This window comes from Thrips palmi, unplaced genomic scaffold (genome assembly GCF_012932325.1).
Source record: "Thrips palmi isolate BJ-2018 unplaced genomic scaffold, TpBJ-2018v1 HiC_scaffold_5, whole genome shotgun sequence".
Classification (NCBI taxonomy): Eukaryota; Metazoa; Arthropoda; class Insecta; order Thysanoptera; family Thripidae; genus Thrips; species Thrips palmi.
The window spans coordinates 6,650,299-6,662,571 of NW_023144632.1; the positions used below are offsets into that span (position 1 = coordinate 6,650,299).

Genomic DNA, 12,273 nt, shown 5'->3' on the forward strand with positions numbered 1-12,273 from the left:
GGATGGCGCGGGGAATTTGAATACACACCGGCCTGGTATTTAAATTTATTGCCATGGCTTTTTGCCGCGCTGCAGCCATACTGGCGAGCATTATCGTCCATCGCGACGACTGCAGCATGACCCGCCGGGGCAGGCCGCCCAGCCGCCGTCCCTCATGCCGGCCGAAGGCAATCGGTCACGGCGTCCCTCGCAACGCTCGGCCGGAACGCCCGGCCGGAACGCCCGTCCGGAACGCCCGTCCGGAACGCCCGTCCGGAACGCCCGGCCGGAGCGCCGTTCACGACTACTCGCACTTAGTCCTAGAATTATTCAAGGACTCCGCTCCCTCTCGGTCTGACGGGAGGCTCGCCTCTGCAGTCTGATGGCGAACTGTGTTCCGTCTCTCTGTCTTTCCCTGACTGCGAGAGAGGCCGCGCGGCGAAAGCACCGTTCGGTATCGCCCTGTACCGATCGAGTCAGTGGCCCCGCGGCCCCTGAGTGGGGCCTCACTCGCCGCCACTCAACGGGGCGCGCCTCCAAATGACACCGTGTGCGCAGCGGCAGCAGCGGCAGCAGCGGGAGTGTGTTCCCGCGTCGCGTGTTTACCGTCTCTGTTATTTCTACAAAGACGGAGGGATTGCTCGGCACACAGACACACCGCGTTGATCCGCCGCCATCAAGAGACGCGCGGCGGGTGGGGGTGGGGGTTGGCGGCGGGCTAGGCCATCTCCAGGTTGCCAGTGCTGCGAAGTTGTAGTGACCGCCAGTCATTTAGAGGAAACCCCGTTCCAATCTTGACACAATGGCGTCACGCACTTTTGGCGATTTGAAAGCCTTGACGCACTACTGAACATGGATGGCGATAAATAAACACGTTGCGTCTTCTGTTGCAGAGTTTTCGTCCAGCGTGCTGCCCACCGGTGCGTTCGGCAACATCTTCATCTCGGTGTCCGTGAGCCAGGAGCCCGGCGTGGTCCCCGCCGGCCACCCGGGCCACCCGGGCCACCCGGGCCACTCCGGCCACGGCCACGGCGGCATGGGCGCCATGATGGGCACCATCAGCGCCGTGGGCCCCGTGGGCCCCGTGGGGGCCGTGGGCCCGGTGGCGGCCATCGCGGACCTCAAGCGCTTCCCGGACCTGCTCGAGTTCCCGCACCGGGGCACCGTGCTGCCCTCCGGCATCGTCAAGAGCGTGAGCGTGGCCACGGGCCCCGACCAGCCCTACGTGCCCATGAGCCTGTCCACGCCCAGCCTGGCGCCCTTCGCCACGCTGCCGCGCCGCCACCTCCGCAAGGACGTCATCGAGGGCCCCGGCCGCGGCGCCGCGCCGCACTACGACAACATGGGGCCCCGGGTGACGGCCAACGGCAGCTCCACGCTGTCCCTGCCCGACGAGGACCAGCTCGAGGCCACCGTGTGCTCCAGGGCCAACTCCAGGGTCGGCTCCCAGGACCTGCCGCCACCGCCACCGCCGCCACACTGCACGTCCATGTCGGAGTACGTCGCGCTGTGAACAAAGACTACTTTCAAATCAGTGAGGGCGTGCGCGCCAGTGTATATATATATATATGCGTGTCCGAGGGTGCGAGTGAGTGTGCGTTTGTGTGAAAGAGAATTGTAGAGGCAAGTGACAGAGAGGCAGTGTATAGACGTGTGTTTGTGTGTGTGTGAGAGAGAGTAGAAATGTGCGTGTGTGTATATGTATATAGGTGTGTGTGTGTGTCGTGCGTGTGTGTCCCTGTGTGTATGGACTCGGAGGAGTGCGTGAATAGACGCGTATCCGTGCGTGTGCGTGCATGTGTGTGTGTGTCTCGTTTCGTATGCGTTGGTGAACGGGCTTTATTGTCTCGGAGGAACTTTTCGCGAGTGTGGCCTGACTTGGCGGCTTGCCCGAGTTCACCGCGTCGCTCGGCGAAGAGGGGCGGGCGGCCTTAGGGCAGCCTGCGATGACGCCGTGCCTTTGCATCGGCTCGACCAGAAAGCGGGCTGCCTCCACGTCGTGCTTCGTACTTCGTGGCCTTGGCCGCCTTGGCCCGCCTAGGCCCAGAGCCTTGTACAGTGGCGTGGCTGCGCCGCGGTGCCGCTCCAAGTCGGTCGCGGCGATTCCTAGCGCCGAGGCTGGTGGCGCGATACAGCCCTCCAGTCTACCACGCACCACCTATTGGTTTTTCTACCTAACTCAAGGACAAGATGAGGCAGAGACAGAGTGCCAGCTTTGTCGTGGACTGTAGTTGCATTGTGAGTGCGGAGTGTCGTGTGCTGCATCGAACATTAAAGTGCTGTGGTTCTTATTTTTGTGTAAGAGGATAGTTTGATGTACATTTTGGAACAAGAGTCTCTAGTCGACCTGCGATTGACGTAAACGCTTGTACCTTTATTTGCGCCAGTCTGTGAGTGAGTGCCGGCGCCACCCCGAAGGCGTTGGCGCGTGCACTGCGAATCGCTGTGAATCGCACCATCCCGCGCTTGTGGAAAAGAGGTTATTTTTGACTACGAAGCTTGTAACGCTCCGCCACGTCCTTTGTAAATTAGAGCAGACTACTTGCACTGTCTCTGGTAGCGGTTACTTGACTGTAGCGTTTTATACGATGTATGGCCAATGTCATATCCAAAGAAGATCCCGGATAAGGTCTCCAATCACATGTAGTTTTAAAAAGTCTTCGTTCTACCGGAGCGTTTTGGTTGATCTACCTATTTCTTGCGAGTCATCGTCAGGGTGGCTTCAATTGTTGCTTTGTTTCATTATTGGTGATGTGTTACTTTTACCCACAGATTGATGTTAAAGTTTACCTTCCCACCGATGAGCGCTGTGCGCGTCGTTTCTCTCGTTTCTCTCACTGTTTGCCCTGAATCTTAGCCTGGTTTATTATTTGTGGCGAAGTAATGTTTGTATGAGCAGTTGACGCAATCTTATTTGTCTCAACTCCTAGAATTTGCCATTTATGATCGTTTGTGATTTCCCCCTTTCTATTCCCTACAAAATATACTTTTAATTAATTCTTAAGTCTCTTTAAAACAATTATGGGGACGAATGGCTTTTTGACCACTGTGGAATAACAATTTATAAGATGTATGTACGCACGAGTTTATTTCAGTCACTTTTGTGAGTGTGGCAAATCTAAGTGAGCGATGGTAGTTGCCATTGCATGTTCTGTGAATCTAAGTAGAGGATTAATTGTGCAATAGTTTGACTGTTTCTAAAATCTTGCATTATAATGCGTGTCAAAAACATTTGCATCCCACCAAATCGAGAGAAACTTATCAATGAAATAGTAGTTCTCATCCTGTAACCATGACATCATGAATGTATTTTCAAATGCTGGTAATAAAAATGTTTGTCTGCACAAGTTTGTTCTGAAAAATGTGAAAATAAAGATAGATAGGAATACGAATGTTTTGCATCGTTCTTATTTCTTAGCGCTAGCGTAGACCCTTCCAAACAGAAAGTGAAGCAAATACTGGAATGCAAACGCAACGTTGATGTAAAGGAAAGCAGTGCACTTATAGATACATCCATAAATTCTAACTTTAATTAATTCATCCATAGCCCTTTTTTTCTATCTTGCAAAAAATATCAAATATTAGGTACCAAGGCTGTGCTTGGTTCTGTTATTCGAAGTAAACAATCCACATAGAGTGCTGCTAAAGAGGCATTTTTCGAGTGGCATGGAATCGCATAATGCAAGGTTCAAATTGACTTCTAAAGCCTTTGCCAAACCTTTGCTTAAACTACGTTGGCTGAGACAAACACAACTCTTGTTTGGGCACCGGGTCCCCACCGGTCTCCGCTACGACACTTCCCCAATCCGTTTTGCGTGGGAGTGGAGGAAAGGGGGAAGGGGGGCCTCACCCCTAATGAATTTCCGATGTGCTGGGAATAGGCGTACGCGGGCAAACGTGAAAGGGGGCGGGGCATCAGCAGAAACAGCCTGTCACATTGTCACCTCCCAACACGTCTGCGATTGCAGCGATTTCGGCTGGTCTCCGCCTCCGCCCTAATAGCCCCCGCCCCCGCCAAAAGCGCCGGGTCACTGGCCGGCGAACTGCGTGCCGCGATATTCAGAGAACTGTTTTCTCCAGCCCGGCCGGCCAACGAACAAACGGAGCGCCGCGCAAAAATCTCTTCCCGGGAAGTGAAAAGTGAAGACGCATCTGAGTGGTATTATCGGGGCGGGGGGGAGCAGGGATCGAGACGAACAACGGGGACGGAGAAAATTAGGAAAACGAACCCGCCCCTCTCGGGCCTGAGGCTCCAGGCGGCACGGTCCATTCAGGGCGGGGACAGCGAGATTCAGAGCAGACTAGAAATAAATGGTGACGTCTTCATTGGAAGGGTCGTGCCTTGCCTGGCTTCGCGTTACTTCCGCAAGATTACGCTTTCACAAAGCTGCCAAGGGCCTGCAAGGGCCGACCCGCGACGACGCGGCGCACCGCGCCACCGCGCCACCGCGCCCAGACCGCGGATCGGCCGCGGCCGCACCTCGCCGCCCCGAGTGACTGCGTGCCACTGCGTGCCACTGCGTGCAGTGGCGGGGCGGTCAGCAACACGGCGTGCGCGTCATTCCAGCATCGGCACGCTGCGTGTTCGGGCAGTGCACCAAAGGCGCCGCGGGGCAGACCCCGGGCAGGTCTTGCTCGACACACACGCCGCCCCGCCCCTCCCGAAGACGGGCGGCGTGTCACGTCCACGTGTCCGCGTTGAGGAGCGCCGTGGCGGGGCGGGGCGGGGCGGGGCGGGTGGCGTATTACAGCAAGGCTGCTGCCGGAACACGTTTCATATGACGGGCCATGACGAGCCGCGCCCCGCCCCACCCACTCCACCCCGCCGCGCCCCGCCACTGCCGCACCTGCTGGAAAAGGCCTAACTCCGCCACTGACTCTCAATCCCACTTGGGCGCGCTGCTGGCGCGCTCCGTCAGGCCGGGAGATCGAGTTGGCGATGACAGGACACTGTGGCGGCCTGATGACGCCCCCTCCCCCTGAGGAGGGCCCCCACGCCCCACGACGCCCCCACGACGCCCCGTGCGACGTCGTGCTGCCCGGTAAGTGATGGCAGGGGCGTGGCGCTGGAGCAACGTCCGAGGAAGTGAACCTGCAGCCAGCCGGCAGCACTCCCAGAATTCTCATGCAGCCTGCCTTCCTCAAACAAAATAAAATAAAATTCGAAAACCAAATAAAAAGACGATGGCAAGTTACAGCGTATCAGTGTCGACCTATGAGGGGCCTAACACGCGGGGCCCCTCCGAGCGTATACGGCGCGCCGGACGAAAGCGAAGCGGGCAGCGAGTCGAAACTAACTGTTTTATTTCCTGTGCCCCAACACAATCTGGACGTGTGGTGTTGAGCGTGTTCCGGGCGGGTTATAGGGGGCCCGTAAGTGATTCTCTCTCGTTTCACTCGTCCTTTCGGTTCCAATATCCATTCTGCCGCCCCCCCCCCTCTTTTCCTGCGCTTGTGTGTACGGCAATTATTTACGCACCATCACCTCGGGTCAGATATTTGGTGTCGCCGGTGCATATTTCATGGGGCCCGGGGGCGCGCGAGTGTGCGAGTGTGCGTGCGTCGGGGGATCGGAGAGAGAGAGGGGGGAGCGTATCTGTGTGTGCGCTGTAGTGCGGCAAACATCATCTGGCCGAGCGGAATATCGATTTATCGCAAAGCGGGCCCTTGCTGAGTACCTTGCCCACATAACCTCGATTGAGAGGCATAGTGCAACGCTAGTGCACAGCCACGTGGATCAACGGTGCTCATAGTTTTTCCCGGTTTTTCCGACCTTACGACCTGGCCAAATTTCACCTGCCCGTGAATCGGCCTGCAGCTGGAGAGCGACTCGGTGGCGCTCCATTGATCCCACGGCTTACTCTTTGCCAATCTAGACATGGCTGCAAACAGAGCAGTTTTTCCAAAACGAAATTCCTGCACCTGTTATTTCTTGGTTTTGATAAGGTTTGTTTTCCTTTAAATGATTTCCAAACACATTTTAACGCAAAAGAAGTATACCAGAAATGAACTCAACAGGATAAAGAAAATTTCAGCGAAAGAGGGCACCCCGGCGAACCGGCCCTCTTCCCCGCTGGCTTGGTGAGCCAGTGGTTCCCCCATCTCATCACAGGAGCAACCTCAGAGTTAAACCGCAGTGGCCCCGTCATTGGTCACGTCATCTGTGATGTGGAGGAGTCCTCTCATAGTAGGCCAGGCTGCCACCTTTCCCAGTAGTCGGGTTTCGATCCCCGGCCCCCTTCCCACTCAGGGGCCATGCTACTGGTAGTCAGGAGTCTGCGTCACCCTGCCCAGCAGCGGAACCACTGGGCTATGAGAGGCACACTGGTCGCCGGCCGATCTTGTATACTTGAACCGCCTTCGGGCGATGCTCACTGGGTAAAAACATTTCCCACCAACGGGTTTTGAACCCTGAACTATGATGTCGCGAAGCGACGCCTCTCTGCTCTCGGCCACCACTGCTCATAGAGACAAGTGCGAGGAACGAATGGCTTGAAGCCAAGCGATGGATTCAAACCGCAATGGTAGAGCCAGTAAAAATGTGCAAGCATTGGGTTTCGATCGCCCGAACTGGGCGACGAAGACGAACGCCTTTGCGCACTCGGCCACTGCGGTTCCGGGAACCGGGTCGGGTAAGCCAACGGGTTTGATCTGCAGTGGGAGAGCCAGTCGAAAAACTGAAAAGGTGTTGGGAATCGATCTCCCGACCGGAGGGTAGAGGACCGAAGCTCCTTTGCTCTGGGCAAGCTTGGCAAAAATTTCTCGGCCGATCGAGCATCGAACCCCGAAACCCAGTGCCGGGATCGGACGCCTTGACGCACTCGGCCACGAATACACCACGTGTGGTGGCTCCCCGTCGAAGACGTGGCCACCTGCACACCGCACCGGCGGCAGTCGCAGCGGCGCTCAGGCGCTCGCTCTGTGCTTCACGCTGGTTTTCCCTAACCTTCGTATCACTGCATTTCGGCCAGTATCCCGGCCAGGGCTGTGCTACCTCGAGGCGGTGCCGCTCGGGAAGCCGCGGACGGGATGGGACGGGATGGGACGCGGAGCCCACTTGTCGAAACGTCGGAACGGGTCCAGACGTTGCGGCCTGGCCTTGGGCAGGCTTGATTATCCCTGGCCAGACTGCACGGCCTGCACTCACCGCTTGCCCGGTGCATACTTGTTGCCGCCCCGCAGGTGCCGTGCCGTGCCGTGCCGTGCCGTGCCCCGCCGCCGCCAGGGCACGCCGATGGGTGCGGCGCAGTGCGGCGCCAAGCAGCCCCCTGACCGATTGAATCCAAGACCGCGCCCCCTCCACTGGCAAAGCGGAAGCGGCGGCAGTGGCGGAAGCAAACCCAGCCCGCGCAGACTGGTTGCGGGAAATGTGTTATTCTGTATCGAAATTGGCCGGCCCCGCCTCTGCCTTTGACTGCCTCGTGCATCCCTCGTCCCCCTGCCCCCGCGCCGCCCTGCGCTATTGACTGAATCTCATGGCATTCCCAACGGCATGACGAGGCTGACGTTTTCATCTCGGCATGCCATTCTTGCCAGACAATATGAGGATGTTGTGCCCCCGAGCGCGCCGAGCGGGCCAAGCAAAACAGAGAGTCCAGTAATTGGACACTCACTCGGTCGTCGGCCGTGGGAGCGGCGCGGCGCGTCCGGCGGTCCAGCGCGTGCAGTGTGGGAAGCAGTGCCTCAGTACTCGGTGCCGCGATAATTGGGCCACGTGTGTCGTGCGTGCACTGGGCACGGTATGGCTAATTGCGCAACTGGTGTCGCGCCACGCGGTGTGGCCTGGCAGGCCGGGCCTCGGGGCAGTCGAACGCGGTACACGGCAACGCGGTACACGGCGTGCGGCCGATCGGCGGGCCATGCGCGTCTCGGCTGCAGCAGTGGCGCCCGTGTCCTGCAGTGCAGTGCCGGGGGCTTGTCCAGCGGGCCCACAATGTGACAGGGCAATGCTGGAGGGTAAGGCGGGCGAAGTGGGAGGGTGGGGGCGGTTTTCCGATGAACCGGACCTGAGTCCCGAGTCCGCGCGGCGTGTAACGGAGCTGCCCAAGGTTGTCAACCCTTTTCAACACGGGCTTGAATAAGCGCTCTTCTGGCGGCGGCGGTCGGACAGTTTTGAGATGACTGGCTGGCCTCGCCGCCCTGCCGCGCTGCCGCGCCCCGCCCCACCTCTCGTCTCATCCCTGCGGCGACCTCAAAGTCCCCAGGGACCCCCCCCCCCTTCCCCCTGCCCCGACCGCCGCACCGACGTGGAGCAGGCAGAAAATGAAAACAGAAGAGCTGCGGTTCCCTGCCTGATGAAGTGAGGGCGGAATTACGGCGAGATGTGGTATGAACAGACGTTGACAAAACCTCAGGCGAGCCGGCAATGCACAAAGCTACCCCATCCCCCTCCCCCCCGGCCCCCTCACTGCGAAGGGCGACGCTAAAAAGAGCAGGGCCGAGCAGGGCTCCGTGAAAGGTTGTTTTTTTTTCCACCCGCCAGTCTAAAAATGACACTTTCTCATGGCAGGGTTTACTTTCCGTTAAGGCCCGCTTCTCCTTCTCCCCGCGGAAATCCCAATTTCGGGGCCGGGCCGAGTCGAAAGGGTGGGTGCGAAGAAGAAGAAGAAGAAGAAGAAGAAGAAGAAGAAGAAGAAGAAGAAGAAGAAGAAGAAGAAGAAGACATTTGATTTATTCAATTTTTTAACAGGGTACAAGTACAATACAAATACATTTGAGCTGTGGTCCTGCTAAGCCGAGGCTTGTCAGCAGGTGCCAGAAGAAGAAGAAGAAGAAGAAGAAGAAGAAGAAGAAGAAGAAGAAGAAGAAGAAGAAGAAGAAGAAGAAGAAGAAGAAGAAGAAGAAGATCATCATTTGCCACCCGCAAAAGTGTGGCGAAGTCGCAATTAACGAAGCATCCCCCCCGAACTAACAAATATCGTTTCCGCCGCCGAGACGGACAAAAACTGGCGGCGAGCTCGCCACGGCCTCCGCCACGGCCTCGGCGGTGACGGCGCCAGACGCCGCCTTGGCGATGCGGGCGATGCGGGCGATGCGGCGTTGCTTCGGGCTGCGGATGACGGGCGAGGCCGCGGGGGCGAGCCGCGGCCGCGGGGCGGGCCGTGAATGAAAGCAACTGTTGGAACAACATCTACTAAACCCGCGGTAGAGATCTGGGATGGGCCGGCTCGCCGGTGGCCCACCGCTCGGCCGGCGCTGCCCGGCTCGGCTCGGCTCGGCCCGCGCTGGTCAGCCCGGCGGGCCGACACCGGCCCATGGGCTGACGGGCGGCTCGACCTGGCGGCTGGCGGTGCCGGTCAGGCAGCCAGGCAGGCAGGCAACCGTGCTGCTCAGTGCTGCCTGCCTGACGCTGCGCGCGTGAGCGCAGCCGATTGTAAAGGGGAGAGGGGGAAGGGGGAGTCCCGGACATCAGAATAGAATCAGTTGAACCTTGGTTCAAGTTTTAATAATCGAAAGTTATTACACATTCGTGTGTGTGTGTGGGAGCGGGGGGGAGCATGAGCATGGGATTGATGTCAGTTGACGTGCAGTGCACGCAAGGAGTGTCTGCTTTGTTGTGACCCCCTCCCTTCCCCTCTCGTCAGTGCGAGCGAGCCGAGCCGAAGCATCAGCTCAGCTGGGCGGTGCGCGCGCGCGCTGGGCGGCTGGGCCGTTCGCGTCAGCTTCCCGGCTCGGCAGCTCAGCAGGCCCACGGCGGCCCATGGGCTTCTGAGCCGAAGCGTACCTCGGGTGCTTTCGGCCCCGCCCGACAGACCGCCCGAATGACCGCCACTCCAGCTGATACCACTGCCGCAGCGGCGGCAGGCTCGCCGAGCCGGCCCATCCCAGTTCTCTAACCCGCGGTGTCTCGCTCGGCACGGCGCGGCACGGCGCGGCGCGGGCTTCATTGGCCGACACAAACTTAGCGGGCCGCTCCTCGCGGCTCCTCGCCACGCGCTGCTCTCTGGTGGCGGCACCCGGAAACAATGCCGCACGTAACAATACGTGGCGTACACTGTTATTGCAGCGGCTTATCTCGATTCACGTCGTGGCGCGGGGATGACAAAGGCGATCGTTAAAAATGATGGAACACTTTTCCGCCGTCAAAGCGGCGTCGGCACGGCGCCCTGGAGGGTCCCCTCCGGGGAGAAGGGGGGCGGGAAAAGATGAAGCAAATTTGTCGCGGCTCATTTCGTTTTGATGAACATCGCGCGCGACTTGTTAGTTTCGTCGCGACGCTTTTAATTTTTCCCCGAGAAGTCGCGCCACTGGTAGAGGCTTCGCCAGGCTTTGCCATTGACTCTCTCGCTCGGTCAGGCTTCCGGGCGAGGCGAGTGAGCGTCGCGGAAGCGCGCCGCCGACGCACTGCACTCGACGAAGGAAGGGAGCCGGGGCCGCGAAAGTTGACGGCGAGTTTTCGGTGCAGCAGCGGTGCGGGACAATGAGGGACATGCCCGCTTTGTTCAGTCGGGCCAGCCAGGCCAGCAGAGCCAGCGGGACCAGCGAGGCCTCCTTGAGGCGGACGGGACGACTTCACCGGCTTGTGCCGTCTCGAGGAGGCTTTGCTGGCCAAGCTGGCCTTGCTGGTCTTGCCTCCACCAGCAATCGGACCGGCACTCGAGTCAGGGGATGCTCAGATGTGATTAATTCCCCGAGGTTCGACCGCACCCTCAGATTCTTATGATGAAAGGGCCATCGTAACATACGTTGAAATGAGAACATACGTACTACAATCAAATTCATGCGTAATACGATCAAATTCATGCGTAATACGATGATATACATGCGTAATACGCTGAAATTCATGCGTAATACGATGAAAAATTATGCATATTACGTATGTGCAAATTTATGCGTACCTTACGATGAAAAACCATCGTAATACGCATAAAAACGAGCATAAGAAGTTGAGTGTGCGTTTTGTGATTCCCTCATTGTCGCAAGATTAGGTTAGGACGATGTTTATGATGCGCAACATATCGTTGTAATACTGTGCACAACCCATGCAGCGTCCAAGTCAGTATCAGAAACTGCAATAGACAGCGCGTAGGGCTGGTACAAAATTACATCCCGATGATAGCGTTGGACGCGGTTGGACGACATGCGGCGGCCATGGCGTCCGTTTGAGGCCGAGGAAGAGTTCGATCCGAAATGGTTGTCGCAGCTGGTGGCAACGCCGCGCCGCTCCGGCAAGGCAGTCTCGGCTGCAGTCGCGACTACCTTTTAATTAGTCCAGAGTCAACCGACGTAGACGCCCAACTTGCTCCTCCAGGCAAACTCATACGTGTCGCGCTCATACAAGTTAGGCACCGGTGGCATAGGGAGCCAACACTTTCAGTCGGCGAGTTGCCTCTGCCGGAAGTACCCGCGGGGCGCCTCCACACACGAACGCGCTCTCTCTCTCCCTCTCTCTCTCCCTCTCTCTCTCCCTCTCTCTCTCTCCCTCTCCCTCTCTCTCTCTCTCTCTCTCTCTTCTCTCTCTCTCTCTCTCTCTCTCTCTCTCTCTCTCTCTCTCTCTCTCTCTCTCACTCACACACATGATAGTAAAACTGTCGACTTTACGCGGCACGCGGCACACCACCATGGGGTGTGACGCCCCGAACCCCGGCCCCCAGAACCGAAGTCAAGTCTATAAATCCATTAACGGTCGCGCCACCGCGTCGCTACAGATTTGCCGCCGCGAGTTTACCACGCTGTGTTCCAGAGATCAGCATTCACACTCTTTGACTCTGAATTGATGGCGTCGCGAGTGTCGGCAAACGGTCGCAAGCAAATAAGTGAAAAGTGGAAACAGAAGAAATAAATGAAAGCGAGCCAGTCGGGACTCTCCTTCTGCCTGCACGTCCGCGTCCTGGTCCTGCAGTCATTATTCAAGGCCGGCCGGTCGACCGGGTCGGTTCGGTCGAAGGCTGGCTAGACCTGATGCCTTTTTTCCAGGGCCGTAGCCGCCTCCTCGCGCCAGGGGGGGGCAAATTTTTGTCTGCATTGAAGGTTGCCTACCTATCAGGGGGTCCCGCAGGTGCTTTTCAATTTTTAACACACGATTAAATGTATTAAAAGGGTGGTAAATGTAAATTGTTAGCGAGCGAAGCGAGCTCAGAAATTTGCGGTTCTAACGTGTGCGAGCGAAGCGAGCTGAGAAAATTTGCGGTTTTTAGGGCTTTAGGGTGGAAAACGTATTTGTTTGCAATTAAAGCGAGCTCAGAAAATTTGCGTTCTAAGGGTACTTGGTGGTAAACGTGTGCGAGCGAAGCGAGCTGAGAAAATTGCGGTTAGGACTTTTTAGAGTGGTAACGGCGTAATTTGTTTGCGAGC

At 57.7% G+C, this 12,273-nt stretch overlaps 1 protein-coding gene across 1 annotated transcript in view; it reads left to right on the forward strand.

The window, feature by feature from the left end:
- Positions 1-3,371, forward strand: part of LOC117650233 (leucine-rich repeat-containing protein 24-like) — a 165,251-nt gene extending 161,880 nt beyond the window's left edge. The window contains exon 5 of the mRNA XM_034393480.1: positions 873-3,371. Within this exon, the coding sequence (XP_034249371.1) occupies positions 873-1,492 (620 nt within the window). The 3' untranslated portion in view covers positions 1,493-3,371. The remainder of the gene's footprint in view (positions 1-872) is intronic.
- The last annotated feature ends 8,902 nt before the right edge of the window (positions 3,372-12,273 follow it).